The sequence below is a fragment of the Mercenaria mercenaria genome, chromosome 5 (assembly GCF_021730395.1).
Source record: "Mercenaria mercenaria strain notata chromosome 5, MADL_Memer_1, whole genome shotgun sequence".
NCBI lineage: Eukaryota > Metazoa > Mollusca > Bivalvia > Venerida > Veneridae > Mercenaria > Mercenaria mercenaria.
In genome coordinates this window covers 66,458,280-66,472,699 of record NC_069365.1, presented here as the reverse complement: position 1 = coordinate 66,472,699, position 14,420 = coordinate 66,458,280, and the positions used below count along the sequence as shown (strand labels likewise).

The 14,420-nt window shown below is 33.0% G+C and overlaps 1 protein-coding gene across 1 annotated transcript; it reads right to left on the bottom strand.

The window, feature by feature from the left end:
- Window positions 1–5,526: 5,526 nt before the first annotated feature.
- On the bottom strand, window positions 5,527–14,420 carry LOC123557475 (transforming growth factor-beta-induced protein ig-h3-like). The gene is made up of 7 exons (XM_045348942.2): window positions 14,171–14,420; window positions 9,657–9,868; window positions 9,283–9,364; window positions 7,494–7,610; window positions 7,026–7,130; window positions 6,261–6,374; window positions 5,527–5,787 (listed from the first exon to the last, which is right to left on the bottom strand). The coding sequence occupies exons 1-7, from the start codon at window positions 14,319–14,321 to the stop codon at window positions 5,663–5,665; spliced, it is 906 nt and encodes a 301-aa protein (XP_045204877.1). The 5' UTR covers window positions 14,322–14,420; the 3' UTR covers window positions 5,527–5,662.

The window sequence follows — 14,420 nt, the reverse complement described above, 5'->3', positions numbered from 1 at the left end:
CTTTTTTTTGAGCAAGCTTTGATGAAGGCCCATATTTCCTTCTTCTTTGCACCACTTTTACAAACCATTTTTGGTGGCTGCTGCCACCCGTGTCAAAAAGAAGACTAAGTTTAAGAAATCCTGTCAGTTCTTAAGACCATCCTAACAACCAAAAATAGTTCCAGGCTTTCCAGGAAAACAAATATATACGCAACGTGCAGAATATGCAAGGCTACAAGGTATGCCTTAATACCATTTTAAATGTAAATTGGGCGACTAAAATCAACATAAACTGAAGTCAACGTTTCAATTAAAACACCTACGTGTATGAATACCAATATGCAAATTTATGGTCACGGAATAAACGATGGCCTCATGTCACCTAACTGGGGCGTTGATATTTAGCTATTGGTTGTTCCTTATCATCGTATCATACCATGGTACTGTTCTAGAGGTCACGTAGCTTATAACGTAGAAAACCTAGCATGGGAATCTAGACTGACAATTCAAGTTCTGATCTGGGGAAACCTGTTTCCTAACCGCAGTGTCACATGTATAACACCCGAAATATACTTCTGATAGCAATTATCCATGGCTAAAAATAGAAACGGAATTTCAACGGAAAAGACACATCAAGAATGTTTCCGAACATTTCTGGTCCATAGACAATACCAGTTTGTACCTCCCAAAGCTTTTTCAGCAAGGTGTAACAATTTTCAGATATGTCAGAATAAACTTAAATGTTCGTCATAGCTATCAAATTGTAAGATATTTACATACGATATTATATCAATGCCACCCTAGTGTAATCTACGAATGTTGCCGAATTTTACGTTACGCGAAAATATGACCACATGTTAATTAGGCTATTTATAGAAAATCGATAATCAGCCGTGACACGGGTTTCCTCAGTTAAGGTATTAGATCACTAATAGTAATGTTTACAAAACGGCCTTTGCTTGGTATATTCTGAAAGGTAACTGTGTTTTGCACTATTTTGCAATTTTTAAACAACTTTTACCGTGCCGTTTTTTATAAATTTTGTATAACTTATGGTATCTCCTCAAGCTCAAATAGAGACAAATTTCAGAGTGATAGCCACTATCCAAAATGATTGCAGAGAACCCATTTTACCATTAATTTTAATAAAAGAAACATCAAACTATTGGTAAACAATTATAAAGCACAAAATAAAAATGTCAATATCATTTTTTCTATGGTGCCTCAAGTGAACGGATTTAATGAGACAGAATTCATACTTCAACATTGAAAAAATAAGGTCGGATGCTGTGTTTCTGTTTTGAATTTTGCTTACTCCATTTAAAAATAACCTTAAGGCAGACGTAAAACCTACCTAAATTTCTTCCACAATATATAATCTAAGAGTGAAAGCAAAATAGAGAACTTTCACCTCGTGTAACTCAATATTTTCAAAGATGTGTAACTCTACCCCTTCTGTTTAAGTAGTAAATTCACTTTGAACACCAAGAAATCGCTTATAAGATTAATCTTTTTCCATTTTTGTACAAGAAATCAATAATAAGTCTTGAAAGAAGTAAAAACTTACTAGAAAAAAGGAAAATAAGGAAAAAAAAAATGGTCCCAGTAGGGCTTGAACCTACGCACCCCTAAGAATTGCAGTAAAAGTAGGTTTATGGTAGGAATTGAATACTCTTCAAAAAGGAGGTTCTCTATTAGTGATCTAATACCTTAACACTAACTACCGCATTTAGTGAGATATTTTATGCATAGATACACATGTATTAGGTATGTCTGAAAAAAAAAACAAAAAAAAAAAACAAAAAAAAAACAACAACACGAATTATCAACGAACGTGGAAATGTTGCAAGCTCGCTTTGACTAATAAGTAGGGCTGTCATCGATAGAAACGATATCGATGTATCAACGATATTTTTTGGTCGATCGATTATCGATTCCCATTTTCAAAAATCGATATTTTACAGAGAGAAAAAACAACTGTCTAGATAAACACTCAGACCCTCTAAAACAACTTTTTCTGCCTGCAAAAATGTGCCGTAAGTAACGGAAGTTGTCAAAAAAGGTCATGTCTAAACTTGTACCGTAGCAGTCTTTTCCCACTAGCCGGCACTACCTATATGGGTAGAAGTAAAAAGGGCTCAACTTCAGAATCTATTTGCAAAAAGTTACGTTGTCCTGTCTTGAAAGGTCGCTTCGTTGTTTGTGCATGTAAAAACATAGTGTATATACTGTTTCTACGTCAATCTCGGCTTTTTACTTGTTCGCGTATAGCTGATCACTCAGTAGAAAGGTACAGAATTTAGCTAGTGTCCGTAACAATAACAATCAAAAATGGCCGAAGAGGAAGCCGTCGCTGGCTTAAATAGTGGAAAAAGAGTCGAAGACAGAAAAAAAGCTTTGTTTGGGTTCGTAGAAACACAAGGTGTTGCTTAAACATGTCTTTCAGTACAACAAACAAACAGCTAAACACTACACATTTGAGGCCCATCGAAAACGTGGGCAAAAGTTAAAAAAGAAAAACAAAAAAAAAAAAAAAAAAAAAAAAAAAACAAAAACAAAAACACGCGATGCCAGTACCGAATGTAAGTGCAAGGTAAAAATTAGACAGGGTATGAAACAGGCTAAAAATAAATAAAAACATGGTAAATAAATAAATTAATTAATTTAATAAATAAATAGATATCTGTGGAAGAAAAATGCAGAATTTTAGCTGTTTGAAACCCGACTCCAGTGCCTGGTATTATAGTTCACTAGGTTGTAAAGTAGGATAAATGCAAAAGAGGAGTGAAGGCACAATGAAGATCTATAAAAGATTTCATTAATTTTCATTTATTTTATTTATTTCACAGATACAAATACAACACAATCAAACAGTAATATAAAAAGTAGGCAATAAAACTAAACATAACATTAACAAGAAGGTATATAGCATGCCCATGAACAAACAGGTTTTTAATCTAACTTAATAATCGATATATCGATGTATCGTCGATATTTGTCTTCCGATATATCGGTATCGTCGATATGCCAAAGACCCAATCAATGACAGCCCTACTAATAAGTGGTACTACTGTCTCACAATTTTATCAACTAGTAAGCTCGTGAAAATGTGCCGTATATGAACCTACAGCGATGAATTAATACTTGACTTTTTGAAACGGAAGTCTACTACTACAGCTGTAGCAAGTCGTCGGATAACAAATTTGATCAACTTAAATATTAAGATCTTGAGAAAACTTAATCTCCTGTGAAAAATTGGCGATGATAAACAAATACTATATACCTGTTTCGTCCTCACATTATTCACAAATAACTGATTTTTGTTAGATGAAAATCTGTATTATTATTTAACGGTTACACTTTTCGTCTCAAATGTTCTCAAAATTAAGAAAAAATATCATAGATATTTAAGTTTCTTGACAGTGGTGTTAGATGTTGGATTTCTTTCCGTGTAAACTTCTTTGATTTCATTAGTGTATTTATATTTTAACAATTCAATGATTTTTTTCCTCAAAATATGAACATTTCAATTTCTTTCATTCCTCCATTACGTTTTCTCATTAATATAAATATTGAAACATTCAAATTGTTTTAAGTCATATTCTGCTCACTTCAGCTAAATTCATTTGAGTCGCACCATGAGAAAACCAACATAGTGCATTTGCGAACCAGCATGGATGCAGACCAGCCCACGCATCCGCGCAGTCTGGTCAGGATCCATGCTGTTCGCTATCGCTTTCTCTTTCAATAGGCTTTGAAAGCGAACAGCATAGATCCTAACCAGACTGGTCTGGATCCATGCTGGTCGCAAACGCACAATGTTGGTTTTCTCATGGTGCGGCTCAAATTTTATAGAAGAATATGTCTGGGTTGATACAAATATATGTATCAAAATTTAAACGTTTTTTTTTCGCCAGTTACATTTTTTTCGATTTTTTCACGGTCTGACTAAAGTTGTAAGTTTGTCTGACTGAATGTCCAGTATTTTTGCGAAGTCTGCTGCAATGTATAGCGGACTTTTAAGTATAAGAGATGGAGTGCTAATTAGTGCACCTCTAAAATACACTGGCTGCAGAACTGACATTCTGAGGTACATTTGTGGTGCATGTTTGTGGTGTTTATAAGGACTAAATCAGTGTGTATATAATTAATGACAGGCACTGCCCAAAAGCTTTAAGAAATCTTAAAAGCTGAATGATTTTGAAAAAAACTTAAATTATTTATTTATAGTGAAAACACCGTCGATGTAATTTATGTTTTAGTGTTCGTCACAATTAATCAAAAAAGACCAAAACTATTTGCTAAAGACTGAATCAGTGTGTATGTAAACAATGACTGGCAGTGAAAAAGGATTAATTCCTCAGATGTCACTGTCTTTCCAATATTTTACACATTGATAAGCAGCCACCATCAGCGCTTTGAGCGCTTTGATTTTCTACAGTAGTCAACGACTGTGTGTATCCGAATGGGAAATTATCTATCTTTCAGTTAGATTTTTGGCACATGTACATATCATTATATAGGTATTGGATAGCGCTATAGAGAAATATATATGTATTTGTTTCAGGTTCTTCGTGGATATCGAGCAACGACACAATAAGCCATTCTTTTCAACGCACAACAAATAACGTTCAATCTTAATGTTTACATTTTACAGACGCCTGTTACAAAAAAAAAAGATATGAAGTTTCTGTCCACTAAATGTATGAAAATTGTTATGAATTGCGACTACCAATCTTTATAATAAAAGGAACAGCCAAGAAGACCGGCCCACTTCAAACTGTAATCTGCCTTTACGTAAAGTTTTCTGCTCGACGGTTGCAAGGTTTGCCAGAAGTGAAACTATGCATTCTGCTAGAACTTTGAAATGCGTGCCTGAAATAGGCTGTTGAACAGAAGACTGTCATGACATTTAAAACACGCATGACCAGATTATTTCTAGTCTTAGGCCTTAATAGACATTTCCAAAATATTTCAGCTGTATCAAATTAAATCCATTTGACCACCGGGGCTGGCTTGGAAGTCTGACCTCAACGGCACAGTTTTGATGATAGGGCGATATCCGTCATTGATAGCGGTGGAAACACAAATTTTCTCCGTAGGAACGAATGGAAACTTCAGTGTTTGTACAACTAAGCAAGATGGCTAGAATTATAAAAGTTCTAGTTTTAAGCTCGAACCGTTGACTTGGAGAGGAAAATAGTTTGAATCCAGTGACCTTAACTTTATCAATCTTTGAAAAGATCCTTTGAAAGCCTAGAATGTAATCAAGCATTTCAATAACATTATCATTCAGAATTATTGTGTCTGCACATAAGAGGTAATGAAAAGTTCAAACCCGTCACACTAGCTAGCGCCGAATGAAGCGGAATTCTGTTTTAGTGAATTAAATATTTTCTATCATCCCAAACGACAAGAAAATATAACAACAATGAGACCAAGTACCGGGAGTCGGTTTACAGCCTATAAGATCTCCTGCTCCCATGTGCTCAGTATAAATACATTTATTGGAACTAGGTTAGATTAAAAGATCTAGTCAATATCGCAAACAAGTTCATGAATTTTTATTGATAAGGTAACTGCTGTAACATTTAACGGACAATATATTGTAAAATCATTGTATTACTGTAAGTAGATCGTAAAACCATTCATTTTGATATAAAACAACCACTATAATTAACATTTATCCGACAATAGGTTGTAAAATCATTGGCATAAGAACATGGTTTATGATATGAACAACTCCATTTTCTGCTTCAATGTCTGTGAGAGTAACTTGTGCCATGTTGTTAAGAGTGATATCGCCAGCTGAAACAAAGATCGACAACATGGTTACTGTTAAAGAAATTTATATAATATATATATATTTATAGATATAGATATATATATATATATTGATAAATTCCGTAACAAGATTTTTTTCATGGAGAATTTCTTTCTAATTATGAAAGAGTTTGATGTAAGTTAGAATTCATTTTAATGATTACAAGGGCTGGTTATGAACTTTTCGAATTAATCATTTCAACTTTGTAGTCAGAAATTGAAAACATTACAGTGTAATTCTGTGGGAACTTGATTTTCTAACATTTTTACAGTAACCTGTTCCTTTTAATCATGAGAAAACTATATACGAAGTTTTCTTTCAAACAGTCATCCTAAAGGCACGTTTTCAAACCAGATTTTTGACATTCAATTATGATTTAATAACTACTTTTGTAACGTACAATATGACGTTGCTAACTTTGTGCATTTAAGAAAATATCTGTTTTGTATATGGTTACCTGCGTCAGTGGTAACGCTTATGTTATGCGCTGGTAACGTTGTGCTGACAAAGTGACGTTTTGCTAGTGTAGCTGCATGCATTGTTCCGGAGTGCACGTGGTATTCTATCAGCACTGTAAAATATAACACGCCTTTATATATGTCTTGTAATGCTGACTTTTTAAATAAAGTGTTCAATACCTGAAAATATCGTTTAACATGTTTTTGCCAATACGGTGACGTTTCAAATGCTCGTAGGGGACCTCCAAACTTTTTATATTGGTTTCTTTATTAAATCGCATTTATTGTTTGAGAGATTATATTCTTTGGGTTTGGTATGGTCATGACAATATTTGAGCCGTGCTATGAGAAAACCAACATAGTGGGTTTGCGACCAGCATGGATCCATACCAGCCTGCGCCTCCGCGCAGTCTAGTCAGGATCCATGCTGTTCGCTAAAGGTTTCTCCAATCCCAATAGGCTTTAAAAGCAAACAGCATGGATCCTGACCAGAATGCGCGGATGCGCAGGCTGGTCTGGATCCATGCTGGTCGCAAACCCACTATGTTGAGTTTGGCATGGTCACGACAATATTTTTTTCCATAGTATGTAGGGTCAAAATCTGAAAAGATTTATATTAAGTGACACTCGTTATTCATATGAAAAGGTAAACACCTAAAGATTAAGTAGTGAATTTCAGAGCAAAGACATTTCTTGCAGCAGAAAAAAATCTATCTTAAATCTTTGTTTAATAACCACCTGTCAAGATGTGATGTAGAGCTTACTTCTGAGGTTTGTGGTGTCCTGAGAGAGGCTGTGTAACGTTGATGCCGGTAAAGCATCGATAGCGGCATCGCTCGGTGCAAACACAGTGTATCTGTTAATACCAGCTGGAATACAGGAGAGCAAGGGCATCGTGAAGTAAACTAGAAAATTTTAATTAGATAATCAGAAAAATTGAAAAGTGTTTTGGACATGAGGTACACCTTTTGATTTATATATTTTGTAATATGTAATGACCCACACAGAGTGGTTACAGGAAACGCTGCCGGTTAAAAGAAGGTGTCGGTTTAAACAAGTTATGCCAGAAAGTATCTGTAACATTTTCAGTGCAATACTGAGACTTGTTCAGAAGACTGAAAGAAATCAACCACTCGTGTCTTTCTTGTGTAAACATCTTAATATGTTTACGACTTTTGTCGTTATGTCAGTCGTTGTATTATTTCAGTCAATTTAAGAACATGTTCACGTACTTGGTTTGGCATAGTTGACGTCTAACTTGGCCTTTTGCACCAGGGCTAAAAACTTGGAAATGTTATAAGCTTTGTTGCCCAAAATATCCACTACTGTTCCCTCCGGCACATCTAGAACTAAAAGCAAACAACAGATATAGAGTTTTAATACAATTTTCAGTTATTAAAGTGCCGTATGACAGCAGTTAAAAGTCACCTTTTAAAGAGATTTTCAGCTTACTTCAACATGTTCTGCGGACCACGGACTGCGGACTTACTATAGGGGTTTTCTCAAACTGTATATGAGGAAGTTATGCATAACTAAACAGTGATATATTTAGCATTCGGTTCTGATGCAGTAATACTGTTTCCATTTAAATTATCTGAGAAAAGACAGTAATAGGATTTATTAATATCCGTCTTATTGTATATTTTGTCTTACAAGCATTCTTAACAGCGTGGGAGTAGTTTTTAATATTTTGTACCCTATATCGCTTTTTGATTAATGTATCTATTAAAATCTTTTGACTACCATATTTATGAACAAGAAGCTAGAGTAACAGTATCGCATGACTGTTCTTTTTCATTTGAAGTGCTGCAACTTATTTATACGCTTGCTGTCAATTTCGTAAAGTGAACCAATGGCCTCCATGTGAGGAGAGAGACACTCTTCCCTTCCTCTGTGCCGCATTCATTTTATTCAGAATGTTTAATTATTTTTTTTCACAATGATGTTTTGTACTGCTTTTTCTCATATCTTGTTGCTAGGAAGAACAAGTCTAGGAATCGTATGGACAAACACGAATCAAAACCAAACTATTTTATAGGAATCGCCGTTATCTTCAAGTCCATGTTTTAAGTTGCACCTTTTAATGCATGAACATATTAAGGTGAAGTATTATTGTAATACATGTACCATGGGTTCGAAACTTCACATGTCGTGTCGTTCTAGTCGCGCGGAAGATAGGTAACGCCAGAAATGTCTCAATATCAAAACAAAATGTTAAAGCATATGGATATTTGAAGAACTTGCTAAAGGCAAGTAAAATGCGACAGAGTATTTAGATGATATCTGAAAATTGCGATTACGTGTGTTAAATGTAGCCTGTTCACTATCCATATATTTTCAAACGTATGTATTGTATTATAGCAGATAATTATATCACAATACACTAATTTATACAATAAAGGCAAAAGTTACTACACATATAGGTAAAAGAAACATATATACCCTAGGTATATTTTCTTTCTTGCGAACCTTTATATATTTTGAGAAAACCCCTACTGTATGTATGCAGTCCACTGTCCGCATTCCACGTCGTAGTAAGTTGAAAATCTCTAATTATATGAGCAGGAGAATTTGTGTTGTTACGAGTCATACAGCCAATAGATACCAGTTTTTGTAAATTGTAAAATACATTTCATATACATGAGTCAATAAGATGTATAATACTATACACCTGTTTCTGTATGGAGTATAATACAACACAGATTTTGAAATGCTTATGAGAGTGTATAATACAAATACCTGTGTTTTTACAAAATTTATAATACAATACAGATACCTGTGTTCATGAAATTTATAATACAACACAGATACCTGTGTTTATAAAATTTATAATACAGCACAGATACCTGTGTTCATGAAATTTATAATACAACACAGATACCTGTGTTTATAAAATTAATAATACAATACAGATACCTGTGTTTATAAAATTTATAATACAGCACAGATACCTGTGTTCAAGAAATTTATAATACAACACAGATATCTGTGTTTATAAAATTAATAATACTATACAGATACCTGTGTTTATTAGATGTATGACTCCGTTTGATGCTTTAATGTCCGTTTTAATCGCTGTTGCTTGATTAAAGTGTGTCCCACTCTGGAAAAAGTGCATGATAAAAGGATATTCAATAACGTTTAGTCTCTTCCATGTATTTAATTTTCATTTAACATAACTTTCAATTGTCATTTATCACTAGCTGAGCAAACGTTAAAGTAATATTGTTTATATTTTATTGAAATGATTAATATCTTTATCATATCCTTTCATCCTTTGATTCATGTATTTCAAGCGTAATTTTTATCTAATAAAACGTTTAAAGGGGGTGTTCAACAGATATAATACCTAGTTAGTACAAAATATTAACAGAACTCAGTTTAAAAAATAATACCGCTGATCTGTAGACTCTAATCACATGACCATTTGTACTGTTGTAGAAATGGTGTCTCCCAAACAAAAACTCGCGCTTGAGATGTATTCCACTTATCAAATGGTATTTTATTATGTCCACAAGTTTTTGTTGATTGCTGCTTACAGATGCTAGTTCTGTTGCAGGTATTTTGGCAAAGGCGTGGTTTGTCGGCACAAGCAATGTATAATTTTCTGAAAGCATCACGTGATAATAAAGTAAACAATAGGATTGATAAGTATCTTAAATGAACTGATCATGATATGAGCCGCGCCATGGGAAAACCAGCATAGTGCGTTTGCGACCAGCATGGATCCAGACCAGCCTGCGCAATCGCGCAGTCTGGTCAGGATCCATGCTGTTCGTTTTCAAAGCCTATTAAAATTGGAGAAACGGGAATGCGGGTGCGCAGGCTGATCTGGATTCATGCTGGTCGCAAACGCACTATGTCTTTTTTATGGTGCGGCTCATATGTATAACAATATTCGCACTTGTAAATGTGTTCTCACCTATAATAAATCCCTACAGACAATAACAATCATAGATTATATTTAATCCAGTTGATCGCTACGCGTAAAACTTAAGATGTATGTTTATACTATGTGAATTTCAAACTAGAAATGTTCTATCCTACTCGTACATTTACCCGAAAATATCGCAAACTTTTTAGGGTAACAAGAGACTACGTGTAATGTTTGAAATGTATCATAAGGTGTATAAGGTAATCTTGTGTCTTGGACTTTTACTCTAGTGGTTACTGTTTAGTAATGAGATTTACAAATTACTTTAGGACTACCATAAACATTTATATAATTTTCTTATTATAATTATGGAATGATCTTCATTTTGGAGCTATAATTTTGTAATTGTACAAATATTAGTTGTCATAACACAGATTGACTTCTAAACCCCCCCCCCCCCCCCCCCCCCCCCCCCCCCCCCCCCCCCCCCCACACACAAATCCCAAACAAACAAACAAAAAGCAGTAGTCTTCCTTTTTCTAAATAATCAAATTTTAATAAAACAGTCAATATCCATATTTTACCATTTGATTTGTTTACTATCGCATGAAATATAACACTAAAAAATGATACTAATATATCTACCCGTGCTGGTTTTAAAGAAAATAATGTGAACCCCCTAATCCCACCCGACTTGGAAGAAAACGGACAAAACCGATTTTGTTTCTTGATGAAACTTACTTGCAACTCTTTAGACTTACATTTATCTTCCTGATATATCTCCTAACATAAATTTCTTAAACACAAAAAATTAGAAAAATTTCCCCCCAAAAATGCTGTTTTAAGGTGCACATGTTCTTCAAACAAATTATAAAGAGATGCCAATAGTTTAGAAATACAGTCAATGTCATTTTTACGTTTTAAAATATAAATAAATTAAATTAAATTAATCATATAACATTCTGTAAAATTGTCATAAACAAAATCATTACAAGCTTTCCGCAAGATAAATGTTACAGAGAAAGATGCTGACGTATCATATGTTAATAAATAAAAAAACTATAAGACATGATGCACGTTGCAACTATATATATTTCTTTCTAAACCACTGTCTCGTATTTTAAAGATTCGTTTAATTATACTTATACCCCTTAGTTTAAGTTTTAACCATAGATATGTTATAAAGAATTTATATAATGCAACATTTGAGTAAATTGTGTTCAGAGCCTCTGAAACAGCCATATTAAAGCGCTTTTCGATAGTTGTTTATTACCAATTAATAGCTTTTTGCAAGTTTTGCTTATGAACACCTTTTTATTAGGGGATTAGGGACGATCAGGTCTTTTTATTACACAGATAATAATCTTCTCGGTGACTGCGTAAGAGCATTTTGAAAATTGTAACATGTTTAATGAACGAGACTTAAATACACAATAAATATTTTTTTTTCATAAGATAATGGGACAGTGATTGAGTATTTACTTGTATTTGATTAACAGTATTTTTTCCTGAATACAGGTTAATTGTTCGATATTAAAGTATAGATATATAGAACACGTGTTAAAAGTTCGCCTAAGAGTGAAAATATTATACTATAGAAGTTTTGTGACAACATTGTGAAAAATTGTCGTTTATTGATTTATTAGTTTATTCAAAGAAGTATAAAATACATTTTTTTTTATTTTTTATAGCTCTTTGGTTTATTGTCTCTCCTGAAAATTATTATGTACTTTCTCTGCTCCATATTATATAATGCTTTCACTTGCTGTAGGCATTGTATTTATGCAATAAATCGAAATTGAATTGAACTGAATGTACGCACAGCTAATCTCAAGAAGGTATAGCACGCGCTAAAAGATATGAAAAATCTGTAATCCCCGGTTAATATAGTAAACATATTCGTGATAGTTATTATGAATAACCTTTACACTACATTAGTGTCACTTTATCCTAAATCTTTTCTAAAAGACTTTTTTCTATGGTGTGCTTGTTTTATTCTTAGGTTTTCCACTTTTATTTTAAAAATCTGACATTTATTAAATCAGTCAGTCAGTCCCTTTTGAGAAACCTTGAGAAGTCATAATTCGCACATACTTTATTACACGATGACTGGCTCGGGGGCAAATAGGTCACACTTCCAATTAACAGGCTCTGGTGTCATAAAAAGATACCTTTTACATTGTCAAGTATGTTTGCTAGTTTGTTTTTCTGTTCATTTTTCATCAGTGTGTGACAATATGTTTTTCAAATGTTCATTACATAGCAAAATTAATTTTGACAAGTTAAATATGATTAATAACAATAATAAAAAACGCATTTCACATCTATTTATAATAACTGAAAATGAAATTGTCAAGTTTGTAAGCACTTTTAAAAAAAATTTTTTTCCTGCTTTCTATTTTTTAAGATAATAGTAGTTTCATGTACATGTATATTATGCTCGCCAATATACATGATTTTGTATATTTATATTTGTTTTATGTCTCAGTTTCTTTAATGTAAAATATAAAGAAGATAATATAGTGTTGATCATATTTTCATATGCTATGCCAAAGAAGTATAAAACACTTTTTTATAGCTCTTTGTGCAAAATAAAAGAATAAATAACGTAGTGTCTTCTTTTTTCCGCTCCTTATTTTACATTATTGAAAAACAGAATTAAACCAAGTTGATGACTATATTTGCTGTTGTTGTTTTACCGGTACTTAAAATTGGTGTAAAATAAATCACCTTTCCCACTACGTTTTTACAGGAGATCTCTAATCTATAATCCTTGTTTTTTTATGATCGGCACCTCCCGTGATACGATAAGCGGAGATAGCCGAACCATAACGATCTAAAAAATATCCGATAGTGATCGATATTTAGCTAGACGGTCGAAGGGAGACAACAAGGTATAGCGTTGATCTCAATAAACAAGGAAAGATAATATAATCGATTTTTGCCCAATTCTTCAGTATGCTTGAAGTTTGTATTTTACACATGTGCCGGAAGATGTGCATAAACAGTTAGTGAAGAACAACGTAGGAACACTTCCGGAGTTTAAAAAGTATTATGGATTTTTCTTTTAAGGATAACATGGTGTAATAGGCCTCAATTTCAACAAAAAGCGTACATACAACTTGATAATGTAAGCTTTAAAAATGTCAAACGATAGAAAATTCATTTAGATTACCTCCCCTGATCATTTTGCTTTTTCATGAGTTTTCTCCCCTGAAAACTAAAGAAAATGATTTTCTCCTTTTCCCTACGGAGAATTTTAGATTTCTTTTTGATATTTGTATCAGAATCATATAATGCAGCTTTCTACCGCAAAATTGTTCTCGAAACTCAAGTTCAGGCCCCGATTTCACGAAAAAACTTAAGTATTTGCTTAACTAAGTCTGTTATTTCAAATGCTTCTTTTTCCCCTTTATGTGTTTTCAGTCATGACTTTTTCATATATAACAGGACCATATATGACTATTTCATAGATAAAAATATAACAGTTCTTAATTTTACTTAAAACTAAATATAGAAATAAGAAATATACTTAAGCAAATACTTAAGTTCATTATGTCGTGCTTAAATAGAAATATCATATTTTCATGAACGAAATAAGTATTGCAGACAAATACTACTAACCATAGTATAATTCATCTCTAAATACATTGTTATAGCAAAAAATCAACATTAAATACCAATATATTAAGCAATAGTACGATTTTTAAATAACAGACTTAACTAAGTAATTACTTAAGTGTTTTCGTGAAATTGGGACCAGATTCTCATAATCAAAGAAATAATATATTATCCATAGGCATCAATGTTAACTTCAATACCGATTATCTCCCCCAAAAACTGATAAAATTTGAAAAATCTCTAGGTGAAAAGTTTTTAATTTTGAATGTCTTTAAAGTGACCAAATTTCATTTAAATATTACCATCCAGTTACAAGATATGAAATATGGCTATTATACCATGTTATCCTTAAATGAAACAATAATATCGACAACATTCATAATATACTAAATACGAATATATGTGCGCTCTTACCTCGACCTTGCAGAACAGATGAAAGACCCGCTTTATCGACTAAACTCAACAACGTTGTGGCATTTAGTGCTGTCAGTTCCTCATACAGTGTTGATGCTGTACACACAGTAACGAAGGTGAGATAAAGTAATACCGTTGGAAACTGTTTCATTTTTTTAAAAATAAAAGCCCAGACACCATTCAATATGAAAATTTAATTATATATAAACTAGAGATATGTATATGTTCACATAAATAATGCTTATATACT